Source organism: Capsella rubella, unplaced genomic scaffold (genome assembly GCF_000375325.1).
Source record: "Capsella rubella cultivar Monte Gargano unplaced genomic scaffold, Caprub1_0 scaffold_3, whole genome shotgun sequence".
NCBI classification, from domain to species: Eukaryota; Viridiplantae; Streptophyta; class Magnoliopsida; order Brassicales; family Brassicaceae; genus Capsella; species Capsella rubella.
The window spans coordinates 1,624,416-1,650,480 of record NW_006238921.1 but is presented as its reverse complement, the minus strand read 5'-3'; the positions used below and the strand labels follow the sequence as shown (position 1 = coordinate 1,650,480).

Genomic DNA, 26,065 nt, shown 5'->3' with positions numbered 1-26,065 from the left:
TTTGCTTAGGAAAAGAAATAAACCAGAAAATTAGGTGTAGTATACTTGTTATGATGTAGATAAACGAATACATGAGTAGTTAGTTACGCAATATAAAAGTATTAGTAGCCATTTATATGATTGTCAAACAAAGTACTCCATTATTAAGCATAAGCATTACGCAATCAATCAAGGTTCGAATGAGTTTCACCATTGATGACCCGAAAAAAAAAAAAAGAGTATCAAACTTTTTTTTGTTGGTAAACAATGTTTGCTTTTATTTAATTATCATGGTGGAACATGATGGGAACCCATTTAAGTATTGCGCACACACACGTAAACACACATACAGATACAGAGGTACAAATGTGCTTATGTAACCATAAAACCGAACTTTTCAAAAGACGCGGTTTCTCTCGCCCGACAACCAAACTAACCTGAACAAAAAATGAATGTAAAAAAAACATAATTGTAAAGGAGGAGACTAGTCTTACTTTGACTAGTTCCAATGAGAATCATACACGTCTCTCATTCCTGTTTTTTTTAGCTGGATCTCTTTCGTCACCGTCCGTTCCACTACCCCATATTCTTGCCTTAGAAGGTTTCACTAATCACATTTCTTCTTCCTTTTTTTTTTGTTTTTGTATTTTGAGATTTGACAACTTCCCTTTATCATCATGAATTTTTTATTTTTTTTTTAACTTCTTTGGACAAAACCAAATCATTTGCAGTAATGCTTTGTTTTATAATCCAATCAATTTTTGGTACTTCATTGGATCCATTTTGCATCATGTATGTATGTAGCTATTGTTATAATTCTTAACCAAATTAGAAATTGGTAAATATAATTCTTAGTTGATATAATAAGACTAATGTTTGTTTGAAGTTACATTTATTGATTTTAGTATATAAAGTTAGTCGAATTATTATACTCTAGTTAAAAACTCAACTTGTTCCATTACTAATTCTAATTATATGCCTAATTACATTTTTTTGACCGACCTCATTCTCTAAAAATGTAATTCAAATAGCAATTAAAAAAAAAACCTCTGAGCTGAAATTATAAATTCCAAAAATTTTCTGGCAGCAAAAAGAGAGAGAAGATAGAAGAGAGAAGGAGCTATCTGAACCATTTGTTTTCTCAAATAAACAAAATTGGGATTTGTAATTTTCTAATCTTGCCCATTTGATCCACTTTCTTTCCTCCTCTTAAGTTTTAAAGACTAAAATCAACAAGATTTATTCTGGTTTCCTTCCTCCTTTGTTTGACCTCTCGTTTCTCGGGAAAAATCCAAGAGAACAAACAAAACAAAACAAAACAAAACAAAAAAGCTTGTGATTTTGTGATCGTCTCTATAATCAAATCCTTTACCCATTGTTTCTGGCCTGATTCGGCGCAAACCCTTTGTGTTTATTTTGGATTCTGGTGACTATTGGGATCAGAGGAAGAATGATGACGAGTATGGAAGGGATGATGGAGATGGGTGTGTTGGATGATATCATAAGGAGATTGTTGGAAGGTAAAGGAGGGAAACAGGTTCAGCTTTCCGAGATCGAGATCCGTCAACTTTGCGTTAACGCCAGACAAATCTTCCTTTCTCAGCCCAATCTTCTCGAGCTCCATGCCCCCATTCGCATCTGCGGTCTCTCTCTCTCTCTCCTTTTCTCTTTCTTCATGTGGGGATGGGGGTGATAAATGTTGTGGCTTTTTGGTTTTGATGATTTGGGTCTGAGTCGTTTTCCACGATTGGGGTTAATGAGATGACTAATTTTGCATGTAAGATGAGATTGTTTGGGGGAAATTTGTGTTGATTAGGGTTCCTCTTTTTTTGTGAATGTCGAAACGCATCTAGGTAAACTTTTCTGGTGTCAATCAATTCTGCAATCTGGCTTTCTATGAATAAGAAGAGACTCTAATTTTGATGGATTGAGGCTAAGGTTTTTGAGTTATGTTCTAGATCTGCTGATGCTTTGTTCTTTGAGGTACTTATGGTTTCCATTTTGCTCTCTAATCAGGAGATATCCATGGACAGTACCAAGACCTTCTCAGGCTATTCGAATATGGAGGCTACCCTCCTTCTGCAAACTATCTCTTCCTCGGCGATTATGTTGATAGAGGCAAGCAAAGTCTTGAAACAATATGTTTACTCTTGGCTTACAAAATCCGGTATCCATCCAAGATATTTCTCTTGAGAGGAAACCATGAAGATGCTAAGATCAACAGGATTTACGGGTTCTATGACGAATGCAAACGGAGATTTAATGTACGGCTTTGGAAGATATTCACCGACTGCTTCAATTGTTTGCCCGTTGCTGCTCTCATTGACGAGAAGATCCTTTGTATGCATGGTGGGTTGTCACCCGAACTGGAAAATTTGGGACAGATTCGGGAGATTCAAAGGCCTACAGAGATTCCAGACAATGGTCTTCTTTGTGATTTACTTTGGTCTGATCCTGATCAGAAGAATGAAGGATGGACTGATAGCGACCGAGGTATCTCCTGCACATTTGGAGCCGATGTCGTTGCTGAGTTTTTGGATAAGAATGATCTCGATCTCATTTGCAGAGGCCATCAGGTAAACTGACTTCCCTAGTGATTAAATTTAGAAACAATTCTGCAATTTTTTGCTCTTTAGAAGTGATTGACATTGGGTTGAGATACTTTTATGAGAACCTCTCAATATATTGACTTCTGAGGGACAAATATGCAGGTAGTGGAAGATGGTTATGAGTTTTTCGCAAAACGGAGATTAGTCACAATATTTTCAGCCCCAAACTATGGTGGAGAGTTTGACAATGCTGGTGCATTACTGAGCGTGGATCAATCTCTCGTTTGCTCCTTTGAGATTCTGAAACCGGCTCCAGCTTCAAGCAGTAATCCTCTCAAGAAGGTTTGTTTCCACCAATGAGTTTTAGAAGACCAAGAAATCCTTCCTTTTGACAATGCAATTGGCTAGCTAGGCTACATTAAAATCAGAATCCAACAGGACCAAGCGTTTTGAACTTGTTGAGTCTCATGACAAGTTTTGTTCTTTTGGTAACTTCAAGTCAAAAGTTGACACATGTTCCACTCTATTTTTCTTTTCTTTTCTTATCAGGTACCAAAAATGGGGAAGTCTTGAAAGTCAATAAAGCTTATTCCCTTGAGATTGGGTTTCACAAGCTCAAGCTAGGCTCTGTGCATTTCTTCAGATGTAGGTAAACTGCAATGGAGAGGAGAACCTCAGGCTACTTTACTTAGTCATCAAAGAAGAAGCATCTGTAGAGAAAACAAAAGAGAGAGAGAGAGAAAACAAAAGTTGTTAATCCACATATTCTGTGTATAGTTGCAGAAACATCTCTTTTCTGCTTCTGGAGATTCTCATCGCCTTTTGGTCTGTTCTTTTTGTCTTTCTTTTTTCGGTTATCTTTTTTCTTACACAGTTTAACTTAGGGTGGCCTCTCCTCGTTTGCTTTAATTATCTTGTATCATCAAGTTCACACATTTCTTAATCGTTTTCCATATTGAATTTGACTTTCAAGGTTTGGCTCTTACTTTTCTGAATCTTCTGTCGTAAAACCAATTTCCTTGATTTACCAGTACATTATTTCTGTATGGTTTATTTTTTACCCAAGTATAGCAGTAACGTGTAAGCGTATGCTTTTTACAGAGCTTGTTTTACTGGTTAAATTGTTATGCTAAAGGAACTCAAAAAGATTTTCATCTTTGAAAAACTCTTCTCCCTATTCTTGTTCCTTCTCGATCATGTTGAGCATCCCTCTGGATTCAAGCTAGCCTCTGCTGCCGTTTACCCCTCCTGAGATATAAAATTCCAAAGCAAGATTTAAACATCAATCGGCTAAGACTTAATAAAAGGGAACTGAACGATGTGAAAGAGAAAGAAAGAGAACAGGAGGCAAAACCAGTTCAAGAGCACTAGTCCAACAGCTAATAATTGCAAAGAGACCATCATCTGACCAAAAGATTCTGACAAAGACTCTAGTATTGCACTGCTTCCGTAACTAGGTTCTTGTGCCGAATGAACAGCTGTTTGACCAGTGAAACCCATTGCATAGCAGAACGCCGTGCCGTTAGGCTCCCATTTAGAAGCTTTTCCGCAGATGGCATCTTCTTTTGCTCCACTTGGGACTATAACCTAAAACATAACAAGACTTGTGATTTCTCGATAGTTTTCCATCTTAAGTTTTTCACAAACACCGGTCGTCTCTTCCTTACCTGATTATTGCCATTACTACTAAAGTAAAGCATCTGAGCAAGCTTCAAAGACTCTGCTACAAATCGAGGCACATATGCGTGGAGGTCCTGATTGAATCCCAACCACTGGGTGACACTTGACAGATTGAACATTCCAACAGGTCAAACAAATCCAAGCAATCCTTAGTAGCTTCTCCATGAGTAGCCAGGTTTTTGTCGTGCTGTGAAACAAACCTGTACGAAGATGAGTTGGTACCGTTGCAGAGCAGAGAGGGTTTGATGATAGTGGGCTTTGGCTTTGTAAAGCCCATATTCTTAGTAGGCTTGAGGAGTCCAAAAGCAGAAGACACAGTCTCTGTCTGATACGGTTTACTTATTCAATTTCGGTTTAATTCACAAACCAAAATAAAAGCTGCATACAACTGAAACTTCATAATTGTTTCCGTAAATAACCTTTTGTCTGGTTGTCTGTTTTGCGGAACATTAGGGGTAATATGATAATCTCCCAATTGCAACGTTTTTATTAGCCAGCAGTGGATCCCAAAGCAAAGCCAGACACCCTTTCGTCGCCGCCGCTAGTCTAGTCATCGTCGGTGAGTGTTCCTGATTCTCCCGTTTGCTTAATTTCTGATCTTTCGTTGTTTTCCTGTGTTTGAATCTCATTTTCTCTAACTCTCTTGCTGGCTTGATTTATGCGGTTTTTTTGGATACTCTTTTGTCTTGTCTTGATCCGTGTGTTACCATTACTGTATATCATACTTTATCTCTCATTCCTTCGATTAATGCCGTCATTTCTTAGAATATGTTTGCTGAATTCCAATGTTGTGTGCTCAATGGTCTGAGTAAGTTTACACTGTAAATCCAATCGCTAGAGGACCACTGTATAGCCTAATTACGTATCTCCTGTGTGTTTTTGTATAATTGGATTTGTGTTTTTGCCTTTGAGGATTGTTTTTTTTAGCAGGAAAGTGTTTAGATTTGCATCTAATTTTGTTTATGAACTGAATAATTAAAGAGCTTATCTTTCATTAGACTATCAAAGCCTTTCTAGTTCATTGTTTCTTCTGCTCTGAGCTTTAAGTTATCTACTTTTGATTCCATTCTTGATTCTAAAGAGCTTACATGTTTCGGATGAAGGACATATACATCAATGGAGACGCAGCAGAAAGCTCAAGCTGAAAACCCTCCAAAACCGGCCATGTCTTCTTGTAGAAAGAAGGCAAAGGATGATGCCAATTTCCTAGAAGACGTTAAGGATCACATCGACGAATTCATCAATGCGTCAATGGATGATCACAAGAATTGTTTCAACAAGACCATCAAGAAGGTTCTCTTCCTTCATTTGTTTGCTAAACACATACATAATAGATCTTGATCACTGAGCAACTACTTGTGATTGATTTTTCAGATGTTTGGATTATCAAAGGCTGTTGCAGAGAAGCAGGAAGCTGAGGCTAAAGGAGTCGAGAGTTTTTTGCCTCTTCAGACAACAATTTCGGATTAGAGAAACTTATGAAAATCAAGCTAACATGATCTTGGTTCGGTTTACTTTTGGTTGGTTTATCATTGTTTATGGGATCCGATCTGCCCATCTATTACAGTAATTAAATTGAAGATGACAATTAGTCATTGCCTAATTTGGTAGATTAAGATAACTAATCAAAACTCTCAGCATGAGATGTGTGTATTTTCTTTAAACAAAGCTCTTTAAACAAAAGAAAAGAACGAGAAACCCAAAACCATGATATCCATAATCAGATTGATTCTAATTCTTGAGCACGCGAAAGTGGAGCCTTGAAGCATAAGGATTCCAAAAGAGTTCAATCTGCTTGCCTGCTTCCAGACCCTTTTCTTCGACAAAATCCTTGTTCCAATTGCTTTTCAATACATAGCTTCCAGCTGAATTCCATCTCTTCAAACACAGCTGATTCGTACTTTTGTTTGCAGTATCGAACAAAGTGATTTTTAGCCCCCGATTGCCTTCGTCTTCAACTAATTTGATCTCTTCTTCTGTCAAGTATTTCAGAATATGCTCATTCGCGGATTCCTTTGGTATAAGAAGCCGTGTCTGAATTCCGACGTCGCTCTTGCTGAGTGTCTTCTTGATTTTCCATATATCTCCCTCTATGGAGAGGGTTAATTCTGTTGATACGTTATCTCTCTCTTCTCTTGGCATGTTTCTGAAGTGTGCTAGACTAACAACTCTTCTTTCGTTTCTTGCGGCAGATGGAACCACACGTGCAAAATCTCCACTTTGGCAAGGAAAGAGATCGAGAACAACACTTCGGCAAGGAAAGAGATCGAGAGCAACACTTTGGGAGGGAAAGAGATCAAGAAGACGTGGTCTTGTTGGAGACAATGAAGGATTATCATAATCTTCTGTGTTCATCACCTCTCCTTCGCTTCTACCACCACAAGGCACCATCTCTGCCAACTCTTCAACGTGGCACGGAAAGAGAAGCATTGTTGGAGACAAAGAAAAATACTTTCGAGGATTTTGTTTATTATATACACAAATACGAACTTCACATCCTCTTTGCCAAAGACATTCACAATCCTGATCAGAGTCGAAATGGTTATGAGATATTTTCCCAATTTTGCTAGGAAAACAATTCCTTGTGTAAATAGTACAAGAGCAGAAAATTTAAAGTAAAGTGATTTCAACATTAGTCATTTACTAAATCCGCATAAACAAATCACTGAATAATCCATGTTTACCAAATTTTTTAAACAAGGATGAATATGAGCTTAAAGTAAGATAACCAACGAGAGTTAACTTCAACAGAACTAAATAACATCTGACAAAAAAAGACAGAAGGGCAAAGACAAATTGTATTCAGTACCGAGTAGAAGCCAAAAAACGAAAACATGGGATAGAGTATAGTTCTAAACCAAACTGATAACTGGGTTTTAGTCTTCCTCCTCTGCCTCGTTCTCAGCAATGTTGAAGTACCTCAACTCATAGAGATTACGGTCCTTGTTCGCTGCAATCACTCTGAGCCAATCCCTCACATTGTGCTTCTTGAGGTACTTCTTTGTCAAGTACTTCAAATACCTGAAAAACACACATAAAAGCCAGTTAGTAAACAAAGAACCCAAACAACACTCTCACTACTTGTGTATGACACTGTTTGGTTCCTACAATAGCTTTCTACCATGTCTGAAGACTGGCGCAGGATCACAAACAAAGCCCAAATCTAGAAACAAAAAAAGCAAAATCAACAAGTTCAGCTGTCATACCTCTTGGAGAATTGACCATCTGAAGTGACAGTGATCTTGCTCTTCTCACGGGTGATGGTGACTGAATCACCAAGAGCACCAGCTTTGCCACCGACCTTGATCCTCTCCTGAAGGAACTTCTCGAGGGAAGCAATCTCCATGATCTTGTCATCAACTGGCTTCGAACAATCAATGGTGAAGGAGACACCCTTCTTCTTTCCCTTGGCAACAGCTGCAGCTCCACGACTCATTTTTCCAACCCTTCTCTGCAAATTCCATACATCGATCCATAAGAATCTAATCACACATACATTACGTTTAGCTACAGGAAAAGAATCCTATGTTTTCTACATACATGACCTTTAGCTACTATGACTAACTCAAAACCTAGAAATGGACAGTGAGATCTCTGTATCGCAGATGAGAATCGAGACTTCTTAGATTCAAATTTCTATCTAGCATACTCAATTACACTCTTAACGGACTAAAAAGAGATACAAGCTAAAACCAAAAGAAAATGAAACTAAAAATCGAGTCTTCTATTCAATCTTCACACCTCGGGAGACAAGCCCTATCGAATATATACTAGAAATTGAAGAGAGATAGTATCAGTGTACCTTGAAACAAACCCTAGAAGGTGAAACTCTCTGAAGAGACGAACGGCGTCTTTTTATCTCTGAGGAGAATGAAGCAAACGGCTAGGGTTTTTCCCATTTTAAAGTGTTCTTGTAACCCTAATTTATATTTTTATAAATAACCCCCACCTCCCCCAAGTTTTTCTTATATCTCACTATAACCCCAAAACTTCTTATTTTAAATAAAAACTCCAAATTAGTAAGCAAACCATTGATATTTTTGCTTGTTAAGTCACCACTCACCACCAAAATGCTAGTTGGTAAATTTAATCATGAATTTTATTCCTTTCAGTACGTTATCTCTTACAAATCTGTATCTGGTGTGCAATATGCAGCACAGAATAATATCTCTGAAAGTATCAAAGAATGATAAAATGATAAGCAAATTGTTTTTAAAGAATACATGAAAGTTTTAGCTGAAAGGTTTACAAAAAATCTCTCTAGCTACATGTCGTGTAGTAGCAAACAGAATACGCAGTGACCACCATTGCATGTTAGAGGTTCAGAGTTTAGTCTTTGTGAGATATGTTTTCAGGGGGGAGAAATTTCGGATAGCGGTTGGTAGCTTCAGTTTTGTGGTCATAGTACTCCACCACGGCTGCTCCAGCCAAAGCAGCTAAAGTCAGCGCCTGAGCGTGCAACCTGAGAAGAATGAAAATGCGGTGAAAATGTAACCAAGTAAGAAGAAAGTTGTAGTATTAAAAGTCGTGATACATTATGATAATCTCCTACTACATCCATCATCATCTGTAGCATTCTTTCATATGTTAATGGCAAAAACACATATCTATGATCGACATCAGAGTTCCCGGATTTGTATGGAAGACTGTGAATTTGTTGTGGGAACATGAAATATATGATTAAGGTAAGATATGAAGATTCTAAATGAGCATTATATGTTTACCTGGTGAACAAAATGAAGAAAAATAAGATCAATTTGATGCTTTCCTAATAGATCAAATTTTCAAAGCAAACAGACAAGCAGAATGCAGCAAGAGATGAAAACTATAGCTCAAAGCCACAGAAAAGGGAAAGAGGGTTTTTTAAAGTGCTCTTGAGACATAGCCATGGTGCCTGCCGTATATTGCTCAACCAACAATGTTCATGGCTAAGGAATCAAAATGTCCCCAACAGAAATCATAACTTGGAGGAATCAAAACAAAAGGAAAGGTAACCTGGCGTGGATGATCTTGACACTGGTTTTCATGGCAGGTTGAGACCAGTTATAGGCGATAGAACCGGTAATACCACTGAGCCATAAACAACCTATGCAAGGGTCAAATCAAAAACAATTCCAGATTTTCAGAGTTAGCATAAAGAACAACAAAGGTAGATGGAATTTGCAATTCTCTCTTTATCTTTGCATGTCACAGAAGAACAAGAATTGAGGGTCTCATTTAATCAAGACAGGAACATAAACCTACAGAAAGAAGAGAACTAGCCATATAACAGAGACCGCAAAACGCTAATCAATTCCTACTCTATACAAACAAAGAATCACAATGAAATCTAGATCCATAATCACAAAAAAAACAAAGTGGATAAAACGACTCATCAAATGGAAAAAAATTGTTCAGATGATGAATTCACAGATGATGAATTCACAGAAGAAACAAAAGGACATTTACCGACGGTACGGAGCTTGTGATCAGAGACCCATTTTCTGATTTCTTCGAGTTTGGTCTTTGATTCCGCCATTGCTTTGGTAATATTTGGAGGCTAAACGAAAACTGAGAGGAGAGAGGCTATGCGGGTAAATATAAGAACGGAGGGTGGTGAGGTCCAAGCAAAGTTCTCAGCCTTTTTTTTTTTTTCTTTTCAAATTTTAAAAAATTGAACATTTACTTTAGGCCGAGTTAATAGAATAGTATACGCCTGTAACTGTATATGAAAGGTGCCACAACAAATTAGAGACATGCTTAAAATATTATAAGTTCATACACAAGTATACAGTGTGGCCTAGAATATTCTATTTTGCTGTCACACATAGACTATAGTCTATTAGTCTTTGTAAGCTGACCATAGTTTTCATTTGTATATTATAAACAAAAAAGAAGAAAATTAAACCAATTGAATTTTTGTGATAGGCAGCAGAGAGAACAAAGAAAAAACTCAAAGATTTATAATTAACATTATCCCAGAGGAAAAAAGTTTCATTAGGGTATTTAACTTCGATACCCATTGTAGCCACATTTAAAAACAAATACCCAAACAACGACCTCTTTTGCTCCCCCGATCCAAACCAGACCAAAACCGGCTCGAACCCGCACGGTCACCACCAACGGGAGGGGGGAGGCTGTCTCTCTCCAAACCATTACATACCATTTTTGTGTTTTTAGATTATCAATTCATCACATAACTTGAGCATGCAGTTTTCAGGTTTTCTCAAATATCAAATTCCCAATGTTTTTTTTCTTTCTCTTTTTGGTTTTGTCCAACGTTCATGAGAATTGCCCGCCGGTGAGAATCTCTGACGGGTACTTACTCATATTCTTATGATGATCCTCCTCCGCCACCGTGCCTCTGATGGAAGCTTCCAGATCCTTCGTTGAACGATGATGTCCACATGTTTGGTTCTCTGTCCATCTGATTAACTGAGTAGGCTTGTTGCGATTGCATATAAGGATCTCTCTCCCATATATTAAACCGGATAAAACCGCTCCCACCTGCCTGATCCGAAGAAGATGATGTTGATCCCATCCCGGAAGCTATTCCTCTAGCAGGCCTCCGGCCAGATGGGAATACAGGCCCTCGAGATACTATAGGTGAATCCTGCTGGTGTGACTGTGCAGAAGACTGTTGGTAATAGGCTTGAAGAGCTTGCATTCTGTCTCGCGTCCTCGCGTTGCTTCCTGGAAATGGCGGTGTCCTCGGAACAGATGCCACCGAACTACCCGCTCTACCGCTGGAACTGCACAAACCAGCCATTAGATACAAGAAAGAATATATATGATAGATAATAAAAGGTATTATTGGTAAACCTGTGGAATCACGAAATAACAGGTTTTTTCCAATCACAGTTTATTTGCAGAATTGTTCATGAATCTTTTTTTTCCAAGATTAGTGACTAAAAAGCAAACAAAATATGCCAATGCACAAGTTTTCTAGAAAGTAAAGTTGTTCTTACTTAGTTCATGCCACCACTCTATTCCACAAAATTAATATATCTCCCAGATTCTAGAATGGTGTAACCAATCGGTGCAAACAATTGTAAAGAGTTAAATATAACACTTCCGTAATTTAATTTTGAGATATCTTTAAAAAACCGAACGTAGAATTCTGTTAGCACTGTAGTTTCTTTAAGTTATAGATGTTCTGAAGAAATTCTCGTTTGTAATTAAAGTTATCTTTTATGATCATTAGTGATATACCTAAGCCAAGACAGAAAATGTTACCTGTGATTGTGACCATGAAATGGACGCATGAAATGTGGCGGTCTGGGTCTGATTACATCTGAGCCGTTGGCTCTGGAAGTTCTCGCAGCAGCTGGTGGAGGAGTGGGTTGAGTTGGACTGCCCACGTGAGCGCCAGAAGCAGAGAAATGCTGTGGTGGTGGGGGTGGAGGCGGGTGATATTCCCAGCCGTGATAGTGGGGATCCACAGGGAAACCATAAGGAGTTGGAACTTCACCAGAAACCGAAGAGCCTGAGTTCCAGTGACTACTGAAACTTGAACTGTCTGAAACACCTGCAGTACCACCGCTGCTTGAGGAAGAAGAATGAACCGGGCCAAAGTAGGTTACATATGGACATGGATGACCCGCGGTTGGCGCTGCTGGTTCAGAATAGTATCCTTGCTGTCCCAAGAGATCGTGATCTGTACCATGCCAATGAAAGTAATAGGTTGAGAAACGTGAGTAAAAGATAATGGAAAAAAAAATGACATAACCAATCTGACAGTAGTCTTACATGAACTTGGTGTAAATTCTCCATCCCTACAAAATTAAAGAGAGATTCATCAGCAAAGATGGGAAGAGAATGCCAGATTTTAATTGCCAAATGTAGCAGAGCTAAACGGGTATTATGAAGTTGCTTACTCAAAAGAAGGAAGACGTGCTGAGCTTCCAAATGGGCACCAGTGAACTCCGAAAGACTGCAAAGGTACATAAACATAAGCTAATTTCAAGATGGTACATAATTCCAGCTATTGAATAAAATGAATGGCAATCTTTTGATAATAAAAACTCAGCACATAAGGCAAAGAAGTTAAAAGAAATGGAGAAGCGCAATGGAATTTGAGATGGATCGGGCTACCAGTTTCTTACCAATTCAGAGTATGCTCCAATATCGTAAATATCTTCTTCATGAACCCAATCCTCGACACTGAATTCAGGATATGAACGGCAACCGTTTGCATAAAGCCACTGGCCTTTTTCTACTTTCCGACAGTTGGGGCATTGCATCACTCCCTTTGCATTGAACGCTGAACCAATACAGTCTTAAAAAAAAAAAAAAAAACAGATGTGGAGTTAGAAAGTTTTGCGAAAATCACGGGAAACCAAACGTAAAAGCATTTGATACCACTACATAATGGACAATATCTCAAACATCATAAAGAAAGCTCTCATGCATTGATTAATATAGATAATTCCTATTCTGAGGAGAGCTTGGTTGGGTTATAAATACAAACACACAGACACCCAAGATTGGCATACATAGAGCAAAGATTAAGACAAAAAAGACTCATATGCACTTGCGAGCTAATGATTCCCTACTAGACAATATAAATCAAGAGCAGACAATGCATGTACTAATGAAACACAAATGGCACGAAACTTATGAGATTCTGAGCTAATACATGCATCAAACAAGGTGGAGAGATCAATCTAAGAAACTTGGCAGTTGCAATGAAATAGTGATCGAATCATAATAGATGATATATCCGTAACCTCATATAATAATAAAAATTCGACCAGATCAAAACAATATCAAGCATGAATCGATTAGCTTCAGAGCTCAATACCCAATCATCATCTTTATAAGAAAAAAGAGCCACAACACAAAAACAATGGTAGGCACAAAAAGGTCCATAATCAACGAATCGAATCAACACGAACGTAGATCTGGATGATTCAAATCAGAATCTGAAGCAAATTCTATTTCAAACAATAAAGAAGAAATTCAATCAAATCAGAAGAAAAATAAAGAGAGGGCATATATATAGCCCATCGTTTAAAAAATCCACAAAAACTTACCTAGATGGAACTGATGGTCACATTGAAGATTAGCCCAGGCTCGATCGCCGTTTTTAACAACCGGCTCGAGACAAATCGAACAGGAAACCGAACCAAAACCATCACCTTCGTCGCGAGAATCGCCATCGGCACCACTACCTTCGTCGGCGAGATCAGTCTCGCCGAAACTGAATTTGTTACCCTTATTGCCTAAACCCATAACCAAAATCCAAATCAAAAACAACCCAAATCTCAAAACCCTTTTTTTTTTTTGTTCTTTCTTTTGAATCAACCACAAAATTCGAACCCAAAAAAAAAAGACAACTCTCCCCAATTCCTTAAGGTTTGGTTTCGATTATTCTCGATTGGTTTACCAGAACAATTATATATGACCCTATGAATCTGTGAAGTCTCTTCGACGTCACCACCAGAGAAGAGAACCCAGAAGAAAGAAAAAGTTGGCTCTCTGATTTTTTTTTTGAGTTTTTTTTGGTTTGCTCTCTCGATTGCGTTATGTTTTGTGTGAGAAAGATTGGGTTACGGGTAGAAGCAATGACCGCTGTCCAAAGACTACAATGGACGGTTCTGATTTATTCTTATGGATTTGTCAAACTTTTTTTTATTTAAATCAGCTGCTTCCCCTAGCTAATTTCCTTTTTTTCTTTTTTTTCTTTTTTTTCTTTTTTTTTTCTTTTTTCCTTTTTCTTTAAAAACAATTCTTTGGATATATAAATAATAATAAACTTTACATAAATTGAAAATACCATATTGGTAATTTACATATTTATTTTTGGCTCTCTTAAAATAACTTTGGGGTTTCAGTCTCATTATTTTTAATTTAGTAAAACGTAAAATAAACATGATTAATTTTCAGATTATGTAAAGTCTTCTGATTTAATTCGGATTTAAAATGATATAAATCGATTATATCGGATATGACAATGTAAGATAACAAATTGCCAATGAAACTAAATCACAACATACTACTAAGAAAATATCTAAGCAACCAGCATACTAATATAATAAACATTATTACATTACATAATTTTCGACGACGTAAGTATAAGAAAGTCATGACATTCGTTTTCCATATAGGCGTAGATCCTTGAAGTACAATATTATGTTTGATACTACTATTAGTAGCAAAGATATATCCCAATTGTGACAACATTACAATTGTTTCTCTTTTGCAACGATTTCAGTGTAATAATAATAGAGAATCATACTACTATATAGTAAAAAAAAATGGGGGTTAAAATCGATAAATTGTAGTTTGTGTCGTCGACGTCATATATGAAAAAAGTAATTACAATATGAGTAAAAAAGTAAAGGATTTAGAATAGTAGTCAAAGTTTTGAGGGGAGTCTAATGTGACGATGTTCCCGAGCGAAATTATTGAGTGCGCACCATCATCACATGCCATGCCAACCCTTCCTAAAAGTGTAGTGTTTATTCCCGCCGACTTTTGCAGCTCTCTGCTCCCTCCTCCTAGCGTTTCCTTACCAATTCCCAATTCTGCTCTTTAACTTTACTTTTTTACAGTGTAAATACAGTTACTATATTTAGGTGATATTGGAACATACTTATTAAGTTTTCAAAAAGTTGGCTCTTCTCGATAACCACCTATTTGAAAAGAAAAGAAAAGAAAAAAAAAATTCCATGTTTTTGAGATTATTTATTTTTCTATTTCTTTTGTTAACGGTTAAGATATAATAAAGTTAATAATGAGATTATTTATTTTTCTATTTCTTTTGTTAACGGTTAAGATATAATTAAGTTAAATAAAGAACGGCTCTGATTCAACATAGAAAATATTCCTTTTCCTTATAGGAAAAAAAAGACATTAAGAAGCCGATAAAGAAAAGGAAAACAAGACGACTACTCCTCTCTCCATCAGTTAACTCTATAAATAGTCTTCTTCTCTTTTCTACCTGCTATCGAAGTTTTTACTGATCAAATCACCGAAAGACAAAAAAAAGCCACAACACATAAACCTCTCTCTTTAGCTCTCTTCAAACATGTTGGTTTACCAAGATCTTCTTACAGGTATATATTAATATATATATATATATGTCTACTGGTATAGTGGTTCTGGTTCTGGTTCATGCATCTAGTAAATTTAAGTATATCTATTGCTTGTGTTAAAAGCTAATGTTTTTTCTCTCTCTCTCTCTCTCTCATGAAACAGGCGATGAGCTTCTCTCTGATTCCTTTCCTTACAAGGAACTCGAGAACGGCATGTTATGGGAAGTTGAAGGAAAGGTATCATATATTATTCTTAGCTTTGATGTTCTCATTAACTATCAAGGCTGGTAGAAGTTATATTGATGTACTGTTATGTTTTTTTAAAAATTATTTTGTTCATTAGTGGGTTGTGAAAGGAGCTATGGATTTTGACATTGGTGCGAATCCATCGGCTGAAGAAGGCGGTGAAGAAGAGGGAGTCGATGATCAAGCTGTGAAGGTTGTTGATATCATCGATACTTTTAGGCTTCAGGTAAAACTCCAAGGACCCTTTTTAATCTTCATTTCTTTTCATGCAAGAAACCAATATTAGACACAATCTTAGCACTAGGGTAAATTTGAGAGACTAACACTTGGTTTCTTCTGCAGGAGCAACCATCGTTTGACAAGAAACAGTTTGTTATGTTCATGAAAAGATACATAAAGCAACTAAGCCCTAAGCTAGACTCGGAAAAGCAAGAGCTGTTCAAGAAACACATTGAGAGTGCCACCAAATTTTTGATGTCAAAGCTCAAAGACTTCCAATTGTATGCCCCTCTCTTTTACATTTTTTTCTTCCTTCAATTTCGTCTTTTTAGTTAATTTATCTTCTAATTGGTGATTACTTTTAACGAATGTGACAGCTTTGTGGGAGAGAGCATGGAAGGAGAACAAGGGAGCTTAGTGTTTGCTTACTACAGAGAAGGAGCCACCGATCCTACTTTCCTCTACTTGGCCTACGGCTTGAAGGAGATCAAGTGCTGATTGTGTTACCTCTCTTTATTTTCTTCGTCAAAGCTACAAATAAATGTTTTGGAATTTTAACTTTCTCTTAGTGGTCGATTTGTATGGTGTCTTTTGGATTATTAACCTTTAAGATATTTAAGTATGTTACCACTTACCATTAGTGAAGCTTCTAAATTTTGCCTGATCAGTTAGTGGAAATGATTTTCTTCATATTTTCCCGGATATTGAACTTATTTTTTTGCCTGATTACAATATACTTTTGAATTATTCTTTAAAAGACATGGCAATAGTTTACAATAAACCATGAACCATTGCATAAGCAATAGATATTAAGATTCAAACTTTTTTTTTTCCAGAAGAAGAAGATGAACACAATTTAATGTATTTTGATAATAGATAACCTGATTCAAAAATTTAAAAAGATCCAAATCGGAACGAGGGTACAAGTAAAACTAGTTGAAAGATAAACGGGCATTGAAAAGTACAAGTGATGGGAGGGATCAGGCATAGTAGTTCAAGCTTGCTTTCTTCTTGGCCTGGACTTGGATGATACCTTCATTAAAGTCCTCATGGTTTACCTGAACACAGACAACACAACAATAACAGGGAACCAATCTTTAAGACCAAAGTCCAATCTTAAAGCTTAAATCCATTAAGGGTTCTGTATCTTCTTTACCTCTGTGGCATCACGGCGAAGAGCTAACATTCCAGCCTCTACACACACTGCTTTCAGCTGAGCTCCATTGAAATCATCTGTTGATCTTGCAAGCTCCTCAAAGTTGACGTCTGGGTGGACATTCATCTTCCTCGAGTGAATCTGGATTTATATAGAAGGGTTATGTGAACCTTTTACTTATCGAGGGTCATGTTTAAATATATGGGAGGGACAAACCTGCAAGATCCTGGCTCTTGCTTCTTCTGTTGGGTGTGGGAACTCTATCTTTCTGTCTAGTCGACCAGAACGCATGAGCGCTGGGTCCAGAATATCTGCACGGTTAGTGGCTGCAATAACCTGAAAAATTGAGAGGTATGGTTGTTAATGTGGGAGAGGACTCAAAAGGAAGTATGATTAGTGCCTAGAATGGATAAAGACTCTCACCTTAATACGTTCATCACTACTGAAACCATCAAGTTGGTTAAGCAACTCCAACATAGTTCTCTGCACTTCCCTGTCTCCACTGACTTCACTGTACACTCAGCCAAAGAATGTGGATTTAGTAAACAGCAGGAGAAGTGCGGGAAATAGATTAACTAGAGTCAGCAAAAGATCTGTACCTGTCAAAACGCTTTGTACCAATGGCATCGATTTCATCTATGAAGATAATGCATGGAGCCTTCTCTTTGGCAAGTTGAAAGGCATCACGGACAAGCTTTGCTCCGTCTCCAATGAACATCTGTATATACAAGGATATATCTCATAAATTCATTACAATCAAGTAACATTGTCCGTGGACATATGAATTTATTGTTGTCAGACGACTCACACTACAATCTTATATCCAGACAGGGTAAATAATTCTAAGGAGATGAGAACTAAATGTCACACTCATGTATACCTGGACCAATTGAGGGCCTGCCAATTTAAGGAAGGTGGCATTGGTCTGTGCTGCGCAGGCACGAGCCATTAAAGTTTTACCAGTCCCTGGAGGACCATACAAAAGCACTCCCTTTGGTGGGCGTACACCCAGCTTCTCAAAACGTTCCTTGTGCGTCATGGGAAGCACAATTGCCTCTACAAGCTCTTGGATCTGTTCCAGAGCTTAACTCAATTAGAATAAATATGCAACATGCTCAAGGAAACCAAATTTGCCTGACAAACACATGAGTATACTTGCCTGCTTCTCCAGTCCTCCAATGTCATTGTAATCTTCAGTTGGTTTTTCATCGACCTCCATGGCTTTAACCCTAGAGTCATACTCAGATGGCAAGGTATCCAAAATCAAGTAGCTATCTTTATTAACTCCAACCAGGTCACCAGGTTTCAAACTATCAGGATCAACAAGCCCAACAACTGGTAGAAAGATGGTCTGCACTCCACAATCCACATCAAGAAACAAACAGAATTGCTCAGACATGTTACGGGGAACAGAATAGAAGATGTAGAGAAGATATCTAGAGAAGGGTTTTGGAAGTCTCACCTGTCGTGTAGACGTTTTCAACACAACACACTTGCCCTTCCGTTGCGAGTCAAGATCAATATTTGCACCATCTTCCTCAGCATCATCCTCGGGATTCATCTCCAAAATCTAATAGCATAATACGATATTAAAATAGTTAACACTTCAAATCCAAGCAAAAAATGGTACTAATAACAAAAATTACAGATCATAACATAACGAACAATCTTCCATAGGTAAAACTCTATAAGGAAAGTCCTAAAAATTATAAACAAACAAGATAAAAAAACTTGTTTCATACCTCCACAATGTTGCCAACCAAGTAAGGGAGCTGCTTGTTGAGTTTAATCTTCTCTTGGTTCTCCTTTATCTTCTCCTTGTAAGAATCGCATTCTAGATTTGTTCTTTGTGCATCTTCCTGAATCCCCATTGAAGAAAAACACAAGGTCAGCAATTTCAACAGCCATCATATTATGCCATGACAAGTCCTTAAAACCAGAACCGAAGTAAGATCGAAGACCGAAATTGAATCAGAAATCGAATTTGCAACTAGGAAGGTTCAATCAATCTCAGTTGTGTTGAAAATCCAAAAAGTTGAGGTAATACACACCAAGAAATCACAAGAAGGGGCATCAAATTAAAAGTCTAGTACATCTCCTGCTTCCATAGATTACACTAAACTCAAACCCTAACTCCATAACTGCGATAAATCAAAATCAGATTGCAGCCTGACTGTGCTCGAATTTGAAGCAATCATGGATCATAAAAACAATCATATAGTTACGAAGCAAAGGGAGATCGAGAGAGAGAGAGAGAGAGAGATTGGGCGAACGAACCTTGAGAATTCGAATCTCGTTGTCAAGGAGACGAGTAGCTCTGGTGATATCTTCAGTGGACATGGAGGCGAGCTGATCCTCTTCGAAGCTTGTCGTGTCTTCAACCATAGGAGTTGCCATTACAATACCCAAATCGGAGAGGGAGGGACAGAGATCGCCGAGAAGAGGAAGTGTTAGGGGTTTCAGAGGAGCAACTATGAGAAAAAGGGGAGAAGCCGAGTGAAAATAAATAACCAAATAAATTATTTAGCTATTAAAAAGAAAAAAAATCTTAGGAAAACTTGTCTTCAAAGAAATGCATATGGTAAAACCTCCGACGAGACTAGAGTCTTCCTCATCCTCTCGAATGCTAACTCTCTGACTATGTACTTTCAGAATATTTTAACTATTCTAACATCATATCCGTTGTCGTCCAGCGGTTAGGATATCTGGCTTTCACCCAGGAGACCCGGGTTCGATTCCCGGCAACGGAGATTTTTTTCATTTTCCACCTCAAATTTTTCAATTGTGGAACAAAGACACCAAACAATATCGATGATAATACTATTTTTTTCAACACTTGCATGCGGTTTGTACATTACTAAAGGAAAAGCCATGAAAATAGAGACACCACACAACAGAAATATTATCAGTGATACTTTTTCCTTCACTTACATAATGGAAATTACAAAGAACCTTGACAACGAAACAAAGAACTGGAGGTTGCGAGTTGATAATAAGTCACTTGCCAAGTCCAAGTTCTTTCTCGACCTCTCTTGTTAGGCTGAACTGTAAAGTGTTCTGCCATGGGAACAGTGTTCGTGTCACCGGAAGTTTCCTCCTCAAATCCTGCAAAGTTCCAAATTCAACTCAGAATTTTGTCAATACAACTAAGAGGTTCCCATCGAGCGGAGTTTCTCGGTGTAAGTTGCAGCAACTGAAATCGTTATTTGGAAGAGACGATTACCTTGAAAGTGTTATCCGGTAATTTAGAATAAGCTACCTGATCATTGGGTCAGATACAACAAGATTAATAACACAGGAAATGGGAAAAAAGAAAAAACATAATGAGTTGCTATTTGGGAACCTCTAGAGCTGCAAGGTACTCTGTTTCATGGTGCCTGATAATATTGGCAATGGCAATCGCGCAGTCATCCGCAGACTGTAAATGGAAGAAGAAATCAGCGTCACGGTTATATCAGAGTCTACACGTGTTTGTTCTCTTGGTGTATATTTAATGCCTGGCCTGGCTTCTAGTAAGATTATTCTACGAGATTTCGCAGATAAAATGGATTTGGTCAAGTATGTGGATATTTGATGTACGGTACCTGAAATATTGTTGAATCTTGGAAATCTTTTTTTGCATCTAACTCCACATTGCCCTCTTCAAAATAATGAGCTCCTACCTGAAGGGAAGGGGATATACTTAGAATAAGCTCACTGAACTTCCATTGACTTTGAATGGCGTTAAAGCCAGCTTACAAAGAAAACGAGTGTCGGATGTTACCTGTAATTTCCCTTTTATGTCAAGCACTTGGGATTCATCCTGGAAGTCGATGTTCCATACAGATCTCCAACTTCCATTACTGCAAAACACTCCTGATTTAGTCACACAATATTATTATCCATCTGAATAATAGAAATTGAGAATAAGTAGAAGGTCATTTTGTACTCACCAGAAGTTCTGGGGACTCAGTCTCATGGCAGTAATTATAACAACAAACTCAAAGTTGGATCCTGGACCCTCTGTATCTTTCCCTTTCACACAATTAACCGCAGACATACCTTTCGGATAAGATTCACTAACATATCTCTGGATTTCAGCATCAAGAGCATATCTGTAATGAGCAAAACATCCTTTTCAACATGTATATTTTCAGCGGTAAGACAAAAATATGCAGATCACTCCAGGTTTATTGCCCTTTATTTTTTAAACTGTTGAAAATGCTTTTCTGATGTTTGCCTTTATTGCCATTAGCATTTAAACTACCACTACATGAGCATTCCGAAGTGAATGGTGATGCATTAACCTAATCTTAAATCCTACAACTGGGTGTAGAAATCATACCTGTACTCCTCAATATACAAAGACGGAAGTTCTTCATCATTTGCAGGCCGTACCTTTGTACAAATCTAGTCAAAGAAAGGAGATGTAAGCTTGACTTGAACTCACAGAACATGACACACCATAATGACGAACAACTACAATAAAACTAATATACCTGTTTGACATGATCAACTATGGCAACCTGGGCAGTTCTTGGATCAAGGTACTCATTTTCAGTAATTTCACTGTAAGATGAAATTATCACCTGAGACGCAACAAAACAGTATTACTAAACCTTGCAGTGAATAAACACTAAATGGTATTCCCAAAACATTTTCAATGAACATGAAATGGAGATGCAAGATTTAAGTCGCAAGTTGATGAAAATCATCAAAGGAAAAAGACACACGGCAAAGCACTCAAAGCTCAAACTTTCTCAACTCAAACAACAAGATTTTAGGACTCCTACACGATTTCCAAAGAACTTATTTCTAATATCACTTATCTCTAGTTTCTTCAAATGAATAGACACAAAAGAGAGCGAATATCACAATATCTACTTGACTTATCTCCTTCTTAGTGATCCTAAAAGTATTTGTTATCAGTAATATTTTCACAGAGAGAACTGAGATCACAAGTCAATTACGTTTGAGAATTCAACTCGTATTTGCCAAGCTGATCCAATTAGCTTAAGAATAAAACCAGAAGCGAGTACAACTAAGGCTCTGAAGATAAATTTCGTTTGTTAACTCACATCACCAGCCCCAGTGGGCATTTCAAGGCAAATCATATGAGACTTGTTGTAGACTGGGAATGCTTCCATGGCTGCTTCGTTATAGACTTCCTCGTCGCTCAATACCGCCTTTAAATCTGTCGGAAATCCAAAATATATTTCCAGAAATTGAAACGAAAATGTCAAATCACGCACATTGATCCTCAACATAATAATAAAGAGGGAGAATATACAATTCCACCTTCCACAAAACAGAGCCACATCAGACGTAAATATAAATGTATGATGCATCTATAAGTACCTTTGGCAACGTAATTGATTTCTCCAGCGGGAGCATTAAGGAGAAACCACTTGGCGATTTCCTTCTTCTGGTCGTAACTTAGTTCTGTCTCCTCCGGTAACTCGTCTTCTTCATCCGCCATAGCTCTCGCTATCTTTCTCTAGGAATCAAGTAAGCCGGAGCGAGAAAGTGAAATTGTCGCCGTCGATAATCTGAAGGGTTACATTCGTCATTGCACTGACTTAACGCTTTTATCTGTGAGATCAAGATTAGATCCTGACCGTTCGATTATAATAATCATCTGCCACGTTGTCTCATTCTTACTAAAGGAGCGGCGTCGTTTCTTGCAATGATCCCATCTTCAGATATCTCAAGCAAAACCGCACCAAATATGTTTGAAGTGTAGTAGTATTGTTGTGTGATCTGTGTGACTGTGTTCGAAAAACTTGTAATTTACTAAAGCTAATTTACAACAGCGAGGTAAGAGTTTCTGTGAAATGAAACAAAATATCTAATTCTAAACAACACATGAACATTTGTTGTTGCACAGAAGCTTCGTTACTAAACTAAAATTCCTAACGCGAGTTTAACTAGCAAGTGTGTGTGTGTTGTTCTAATCCGCGGTTCATAAAATTCACTTCCAAATACTCTTTCCATGCCTTTAAAGGCCGGATTTGGCAGATTCACCCCGACTCTTGTACTCGTTCATAAACAATTCTCTAGCCGCAAAACCCATCATCTCAGTAGAGTCCATGAACTTCTTAATCTTCGAGCTGATCCCTCCTTCAGATGAGACTCCCTTTTTGGGAGATCCAACAATGCGATAATCGTTTTGAGCAATCTGTTTACAACTGACTGATGATTCTCCTGAGAACTGTGCTCCCATCCCAAACGAGTCCCAATCGACTCTATGTAAGATCTCAGCAGCACGGTCCGAGGATGTTTTGGCATCGTGTGACATCATAGTTTGCTGTTCTAGAGATACTCTATCGACTTGTGCTTTTAAATCGTACAGCCTTTGTCCAATCCTGGAAGAGACTGCATCATACAAGTGTTTCCTCGAGACGTGTTTGGCTCCTTCAGTGCCGAGAATATCATTAAAGTGAATAGGGTCTCCAATGATCACTGTCACCTGCAAAATGATTAGGTTAACTTATAATTAAAGTTGCAAATACAATAAGCAATATTATAACCTAATGGCTGATGACAGATTGATAGCACTACACATACTGTCTGACATTTTGAACTTTATATACCCTTTCACGGACAATACATTTGCACTTAATCAAGATATGAAACCCCAATTATTGACAGATCCAAGCATTAATTTGATGTCGATGGATCACTAAAAATCAAGGCCAGGAAAGTTAATGAGGGGTCTTAGATGGGTATCCAGGCTTGTGAATCAAACAAAGCAACACACTTTAATCGAGGCAACTCCTCTGAAAGTTATGGTTTGTTATTGGTTTTCTAATTTCGGGAGAACAGAAATCGTGATGCATCAAACTATTAAGAGATCGAAGCCCATAAATGAGGAGGAAATTTTTTTTTTGGAGATTTAGAGATACTCACTGTCTTGCCAATCCGTGGAACACTGGCTCCAACTGGCATTATATCCTGCATACCAGTATGAACAAATGGAACAACCATAGGGAGAGTATCTGCGTCCAAAATCAACCTAAAACGGAGTAAATTACAATATTTAGCTCGTTGTTAAAGAATAAAATGAAAACACACATTAAAGTGGAGTGCTTCATATAAGGGAAGTGCACTCAAAGCACACATGACTCACCTTCCGATACCCCTCTTCGCTGAGCCCATAGTCTTTCCACCATCCCGGGAGCGACTGCCTTCTGGAAAGATGTGAACCCATCCTCCATTGTTTAATTTTGAAATCGCAATGTCCATTCCCTGCAGAATATATGACACTTGTTTCCATCAGTATATTTGAAGTCAGATAGAAAAGCAAGTAAAAATCAAGAAAAGCTAGCCCACAGAAAAAAAGCCTATGTTACCTTCTGATAAATTCCATCACCACGAGAAACTGGCAAAACTTTGACAGAACGAAAGAAAGCAGAAGTAACAGGGTTTTTAAAGCATCTATCTGTCGCACAAAGCGTCCACCTCAAATTACGGGCATCAAGTAGAAGTTTAGGCGGAAGTAGCGAAGCAAGCACAAATGGATCATCCACAGATGCAACATGATTGCTAACCTGAAGATGGTTTTGGAAATTAATGGGTCAGAATAGAATTAGATTAATCTAAAAACCCAACAACATATCAGAAAATAAGTCAACTCATACCGTTACAAGAGGCTTGTTCTTCGGTCTGTTGAGTAAAGCATCATGCAATTTCTCTAAACCATACACCTAAAACGGTAAAAAAAAAAACAATAAAACTGGGAACACGACAGAAGATAGAACGAAACTTAAGAATCACTAATATAAGATGTCAAACCTGAACACGGTTGAAACCATTCATAAAAACATGACAAGCATTTCCAATTAGGGGAATAGCCACAGCTTGAAGCATCCGGAAAAGTGCAGACTCTTCTTCTGCCGTCAAATCTTTAGAAACTGCAATAACAAAGAGATTTTTTCTAACAAAATCCCACAATCCAAGATAGGCATAACCAAATAACACGGTAGCAAAGAAAGATAATCCACAGAATCAATGAAGTAGCTTAAAACTTGTAACCCAAAAATTACGTGACATTCAAAAATAATTGCGTCATGAGGCTAATTTACCTTAAACAAGTAATGACTTTGTGCTCATCTACAAGAAGACCCGATTTATAATCATAACAATTCGAACAAACCAGCCATATTTCATTGAGATCACTAAAATTAACATATGAATTAAACGAGATAAAAGCTAAGCATCAGATTACCAAAACCCAGATATGCATAAGACAGAGATCTACTATAGAGTTAACAAAAAAGAGATGATTCAAAACCTCGTCTGCGATAGAAAGCGGGGGGAGAAGGGAGAGATTCCCGGCGAAAGTCCCGGAATCGAGTCACCCAGCGGTGGATAGTGGAAGAGAAGTAACCATCAGGTGAGAAAACCGCCGCTCGACCATGATGATCGTCGACGGCGATTCGAAATCGATCACGGAGCTTAAGGTTCAACATAAGTGCACTCTTCCATAGATCTGCCTTGTCAACGAATTGAATTCCCATTCTGAATCGTGATGATTATATTAAAGGAGCCTCCCGAAAAGGTTACTCGTGCAAAATCGATTCAATTAGAAAGCTGGACGAGTGAAACTATTGAGTCAAAATATTCCCCGCGAGTGAGAGAGAGTGTCGGAGGTGAGAGCTGATGGGATGACAGAGATAGGCACAGAGAGAGAGGTTTACGTGCGAAGGGTTTGGAGTCTTAACGTGAACGGCGGTGACTTGTGCGCACGATAGCAATTGGATCAAGTTTTAGATATGGATCAATGCGACATGGGCCAATCTACGGTGAATACTCCGGTAAATAAAAAGTAGAAAGTAATTATAACTTAATAACGGTAAAAGTTAAAAGTTTTCTTATCTATTGTTATCAACTTCTATTTTTCAAAAAAATGATTTTCCTTTTTTTGTATTATCGAATTTTCCATTTTTTTATTTTTGTAAAGTTATGAACAACGTAACCTTTTCTTTAATAAAATACATACATATGCTCATCTCTTCTTCCTTAAGCTGTTAAGCACACCATTGTTCAACGTGTTATTGATATTGTAATTACGTTTTCTTCTTCTCAGCCGTAGCTCGACTCCAAGAGAGTTCGTTCTCTCGTGTTATTTTGATAAATTGAGAACGATTTCACTTCGGCTCTTCTTAATTTCACTGGATCGAAGACCTCATCTCACCCGTAAATATATATATATATATATATATATATATCAACTTAAT

General features: G+C 37.7%; 9 protein-coding genes and 1 non-coding gene across 10 annotated transcripts; 4 read left to right on the top strand and 6 right to left on the bottom strand.

Moving 5' to 3' along the window:
* Window positions 1–1,088: 1,088 nt before the first annotated feature.
* On the top strand, window positions 1,089–3,515 carry LOC17893170 (serine/threonine-protein phosphatase PP1 isozyme 9). The gene is made up of 4 exons (XM_006298100.2): window positions 1,089–1,622; window positions 1,996–2,555; window positions 2,691–2,870; window positions 3,078–3,515. The coding sequence occupies exons 1-4, from the start codon at window positions 1,430–1,432 to the stop codon at window positions 3,099–3,101; spliced, it is 957 nt and encodes a 318-aa protein (XP_006298162.1). The 5' UTR covers window positions 1,089–1,429; the 3' UTR covers window positions 3,102–3,515.
* Window positions 3,516–4,681: 1,166 nt separating this feature from the next.
* Window positions 4,682–5,811, top strand: LOC17891412. Its single transcript, XM_006298821.2, has 3 exons — window positions 4,682–4,767; window positions 5,312–5,501; window positions 5,583–5,811. The coding sequence occupies exons 2-3, from the start codon at window positions 5,325–5,327 to the stop codon at window positions 5,676–5,678; spliced, it is 273 nt and encodes a 90-aa protein (XP_006298883.1). The 5' UTR covers window positions 4,682–4,767; window positions 5,312–5,324; the 3' UTR covers window positions 5,679–5,811.
* Window positions 5,812–6,915: 1,104 nt separating this feature from the next.
* On the bottom strand, window positions 6,916–8,099 carry LOC17893157 (60S ribosomal protein L22-2). The gene is made up of 3 exons (XM_006298687.2): window positions 8,011–8,099; window positions 7,415–7,659; window positions 6,916–7,229 (listed from the first exon to the last, which is right to left on the bottom strand). Exons 2-3 carry the CDS (start codon window positions 7,642–7,644, stop codon window positions 7,085–7,087), a joined length of 375 nt encoding a protein of 124 aa, XP_006298749.2. The 5' UTR covers window positions 7,645–7,659; window positions 8,011–8,099; the 3' UTR covers window positions 6,916–7,084.
* A 190-nt stretch (window positions 8,100–8,289) lies between these two features.
* LOC17892566 lies at window positions 8,290–9,842 on the bottom strand. The gene is made up of 3 exons (XM_006298807.2): window positions 9,657–9,842; window positions 9,204–9,294; window positions 8,290–8,670 (listed from the first exon to the last, which is right to left on the bottom strand). The coding sequence occupies exons 1-3, from the start codon at window positions 9,724–9,726 to the stop codon at window positions 8,538–8,540; spliced, it is 294 nt and encodes a 97-aa protein (XP_006298869.1). The 5' UTR covers window positions 9,727–9,842; the 3' UTR covers window positions 8,290–8,537.
* Window positions 9,843–10,124: 282 nt separating this feature from the next.
* LOC17892402 (E3 ubiquitin-protein ligase RFI2) lies at window positions 10,125–13,715 on the bottom strand. Its single transcript, XM_006297660.2, has 6 exons — window positions 13,223–13,715; window positions 12,293–12,465; window positions 12,065–12,120; window positions 11,937–11,962; window positions 11,424–11,844; window positions 10,125–10,939 (listed from the first exon to the last, which is right to left on the bottom strand). Exons 1-6 carry the CDS (start codon window positions 13,419–13,421, stop codon window positions 10,522–10,524), a joined length of 1,293 nt encoding a protein of 430 aa, XP_006297722.1. The 5' UTR covers window positions 13,422–13,715; the 3' UTR covers window positions 10,125–10,521.
* A 1,434-nt stretch (window positions 13,716–15,149) lies between these two features.
* LOC17892828 (translationally controlled tumor protein 2) lies at window positions 15,150–16,189 on the top strand. Its single transcript, XM_006300169.2, has 5 exons — window positions 15,150–15,247; window positions 15,390–15,463; window positions 15,570–15,698; window positions 15,815–15,972; window positions 16,069–16,189. The coding sequence occupies exons 1-5, from the start codon at window positions 15,220–15,222 to the stop codon at window positions 16,187–16,189; spliced, it is 510 nt and encodes a 169-aa protein (XP_006300231.1). The 5' UTR covers window positions 15,150–15,219.
* A 279-nt stretch (window positions 16,190–16,468) lies between these two features.
* LOC17893727 (26S proteasome regulatory subunit 6A homolog A) lies at window positions 16,469–19,334 on the bottom strand. The gene is made up of 10 exons (XM_006299734.2): window positions 19,125–19,334; window positions 18,590–18,706; window positions 18,310–18,417; window positions 18,007–18,198; window positions 17,728–17,919; window positions 17,447–17,565; window positions 17,271–17,358; window positions 17,064–17,183; window positions 16,848–16,988; window positions 16,469–16,749 (listed from the first exon to the last, which is right to left on the bottom strand). The coding sequence occupies exons 1-10, from the start codon at window positions 19,242–19,244 to the stop codon at window positions 16,672–16,674; spliced, it is 1,275 nt and encodes a 424-aa protein (XP_006299796.1). The 5' UTR covers window positions 19,245–19,334; the 3' UTR covers window positions 16,469–16,671.
* A 191-nt stretch (window positions 19,335–19,525) lies between these two features.
* TRNAE-UUC lies at window positions 19,526–19,597 on the top strand. Its single transcript has one exon. It is a non-coding gene; the product is annotated as a tRNA-Glu (tRNA).
* A 56-nt stretch (window positions 19,598–19,653) lies between these two features.
* LOC17892561 (F-actin-capping protein subunit alpha) lies at window positions 19,654–22,377 on the bottom strand. The gene is made up of 10 exons (XM_023786258.1): window positions 22,185–22,377; window positions 21,905–22,020; window positions 21,326–21,415; window positions 21,172–21,236; window positions 20,780–20,941; window positions 20,611–20,689; window positions 20,432–20,509; window positions 20,191–20,265; window positions 20,071–20,106; window positions 19,654–19,952 (listed from the first exon to the last, which is right to left on the bottom strand). Exons 1-10 carry the CDS (start codon window positions 22,303–22,305, stop codon window positions 19,845–19,847), a joined length of 930 nt encoding a protein of 309 aa, XP_023642026.1. The 5' UTR covers window positions 22,306–22,377; the 3' UTR covers window positions 19,654–19,844.
* Window positions 22,378–22,595: 218 nt separating this feature from the next.
* Window positions 22,596–25,524, bottom strand: LOC17891526 (tafazzin). The gene is made up of 7 exons (XM_006297654.2): window positions 25,120–25,524; window positions 24,621–24,739; window positions 24,467–24,532; window positions 24,179–24,376; window positions 23,956–24,074; window positions 23,736–23,841; window positions 22,596–23,295 (listed from the first exon to the last, which is right to left on the bottom strand). Exons 1-7 carry the CDS (start codon window positions 25,343–25,345, stop codon window positions 22,825–22,827), a joined length of 1,305 nt encoding a protein of 434 aa, XP_006297716.1. The 5' UTR covers window positions 25,346–25,524; the 3' UTR covers window positions 22,596–22,824.
* Window positions 25,525–26,065: the final 541 nt, after the last annotated feature.

Bases quoted from the DNA above. Each gene is read 5' to 3' on its own strand.
- LOC17891412 (XM_006298821.2), top strand. From the start codon at position 5,325: ATGGAGACGCAGCAGAAAGCTCAAGCTGAAAACCCTCCAAAACCGGCC. The intron at 5,502-5,582 runs GTTCTCTTCCTT...TTGATTTTTCAG, and splicing joins TCAACAAGACCATCAAGAAG to ATGTTTGGATTATCAAAGGC.
- LOC17893170 (XM_006298100.2), top strand. From the start codon at position 1,430: ATGATGACGAGTATGGAAGGGATGATGGAGATGGGTGTGTTGGATGAT. The intron at 1,623-1,995 runs GTCTCTCTCTCT...CTCTCTAATCAG, and splicing joins TGCCCCCATTCGCATCTGCG to GAGATATCCATGGACAGTAC. The intron at 2,556-2,690 runs GTAAACTGACTT...ACAAATATGCAG, and splicing joins TCATTTGCAGAGGCCATCAG to GTAGTGGAAGATGGTTATGA.
- LOC17892561 (XM_023786258.1), bottom strand. From the start codon at position 22,305: ATGGCGGATGAAGAAGACGAGTTACCGGAGGAGACAGAACTAAGTTAC. The intron at 22,021-22,184 runs GTACTTATAGAT...GATTTCCGACAG, and splicing joins AATCAATTACGTTGCCAAAG to ATTTAAAGGCGGTATTGAGC. The intron at 20,942-21,171 runs GTATGATTTCTA...TGCTCATTACAG, and splicing joins TTGTATATTGAGGAGTACAG to ATATGCTCTTGATGCTGAAA.
- LOC17893157 (XM_006298687.2), bottom strand. From the start codon at position 7,644: ATGAGTCGTGGAGCTGCAGCTGTTGCCAAGGGAAAGAAGAAGGGTGTC. The intron at 7,230-7,414 runs GTATGACAGCTG...TGTGTTTTTCAG, and splicing joins GATGGTCAATTCTCCAAGAG to GTATTTGAAGTACTTGACAA.
- LOC17892828 (XM_006300169.2), top strand. From the start codon at position 15,220: ATGTTGGTTTACCAAGATCTTCTTACAG. The intron at 15,699-15,814 runs GTAAAACTCCAA...TTTCTTCTGCAG, and splicing joins TCGATACTTTTAGGCTTCAG to GAGCAACCATCGTTTGACAA. The intron at 15,973-16,068 runs GTATGCCCCTCT...CGAATGTGACAG, and splicing joins AAGCTCAAAGACTTCCAATT to CTTTGTGGGAGAGAGCATGG.
- LOC17893727 (XM_006299734.2), bottom strand. From the start codon at position 19,244: ATGGCAACTCCTATGGTTGAAGACACGACAAGCTTCGAAGAGGATCAG. The intron at 18,418-18,589 runs GTATGAAACAAG...TTATGCTATTAG, and splicing joins TGGTTGGCAACATTGTGGAG to ATTTTGGAGATGAATCCCGA. The intron at 18,199-18,309 runs GTGAGACTTCCA...TGTGGAGTGCAG, and splicing joins TGAAAACGTCTACACGACAG to ACCATCTTTCTACCAGTTGT.
- LOC17891526 (XM_006297654.2), bottom strand. From the start codon at position 25,345: ATGGGAATTCAATTCGTTGACAAGGCAGATCTATGGAAGAGTGCACTT. The intron at 23,842-23,955 runs GTGAGTCATGTG...ACTCCGTTTTAG, and splicing joins GCGAAGAGGGGTATCGGAAG to GTTGATTTTGGACGCAGATA. The intron at 23,296-23,735 runs GTGAGTATCTCT...ATCATTTTGCAG, and splicing joins TTCCACGGATTGGCAAGACA to GTGACAGTGATCATTGGAGA.
- LOC17892402 (XM_006297660.2), bottom strand. From the start codon at position 13,421: ATGGGTTTAGGCAATAAGGGTAACAAATTCAGTTTCGGCGAGACTGAT. The intron at 12,121-12,292 runs GTAAGAAACTGG...GTACCTTTGCAG, and splicing joins TTGGAGCATACTCTGAATTG to TCTTTCGGAGTTCACTGGTG. The intron at 11,963-12,064 runs GTAAGCAACTTC...TTAATTTTGTAG, and splicing joins GCACGTCTTCCTTCTTTTGA to GGATGGAGAATTTACACCAA.
- LOC17892566 (XM_006298807.2), bottom strand. From the start codon at position 9,726: ATGGCGGAATCAAAGACCAAACTCGAAGAAATCAGAAAATGGGTCTCT. The intron at 9,295-9,656 runs GTAAATGTCCTT...ACCCTTGCATAG, and splicing joins TCACAAGCTCCGTACCGTCG to GTTGTTTATGGCTCAGTGGT. The intron at 8,671-9,203 runs GTTACCTTTCCT...CATTCTTCTCAG, and splicing joins GTCAAGATCATCCACGCCAG to GTTGCACGCTCAGGCGCTGA.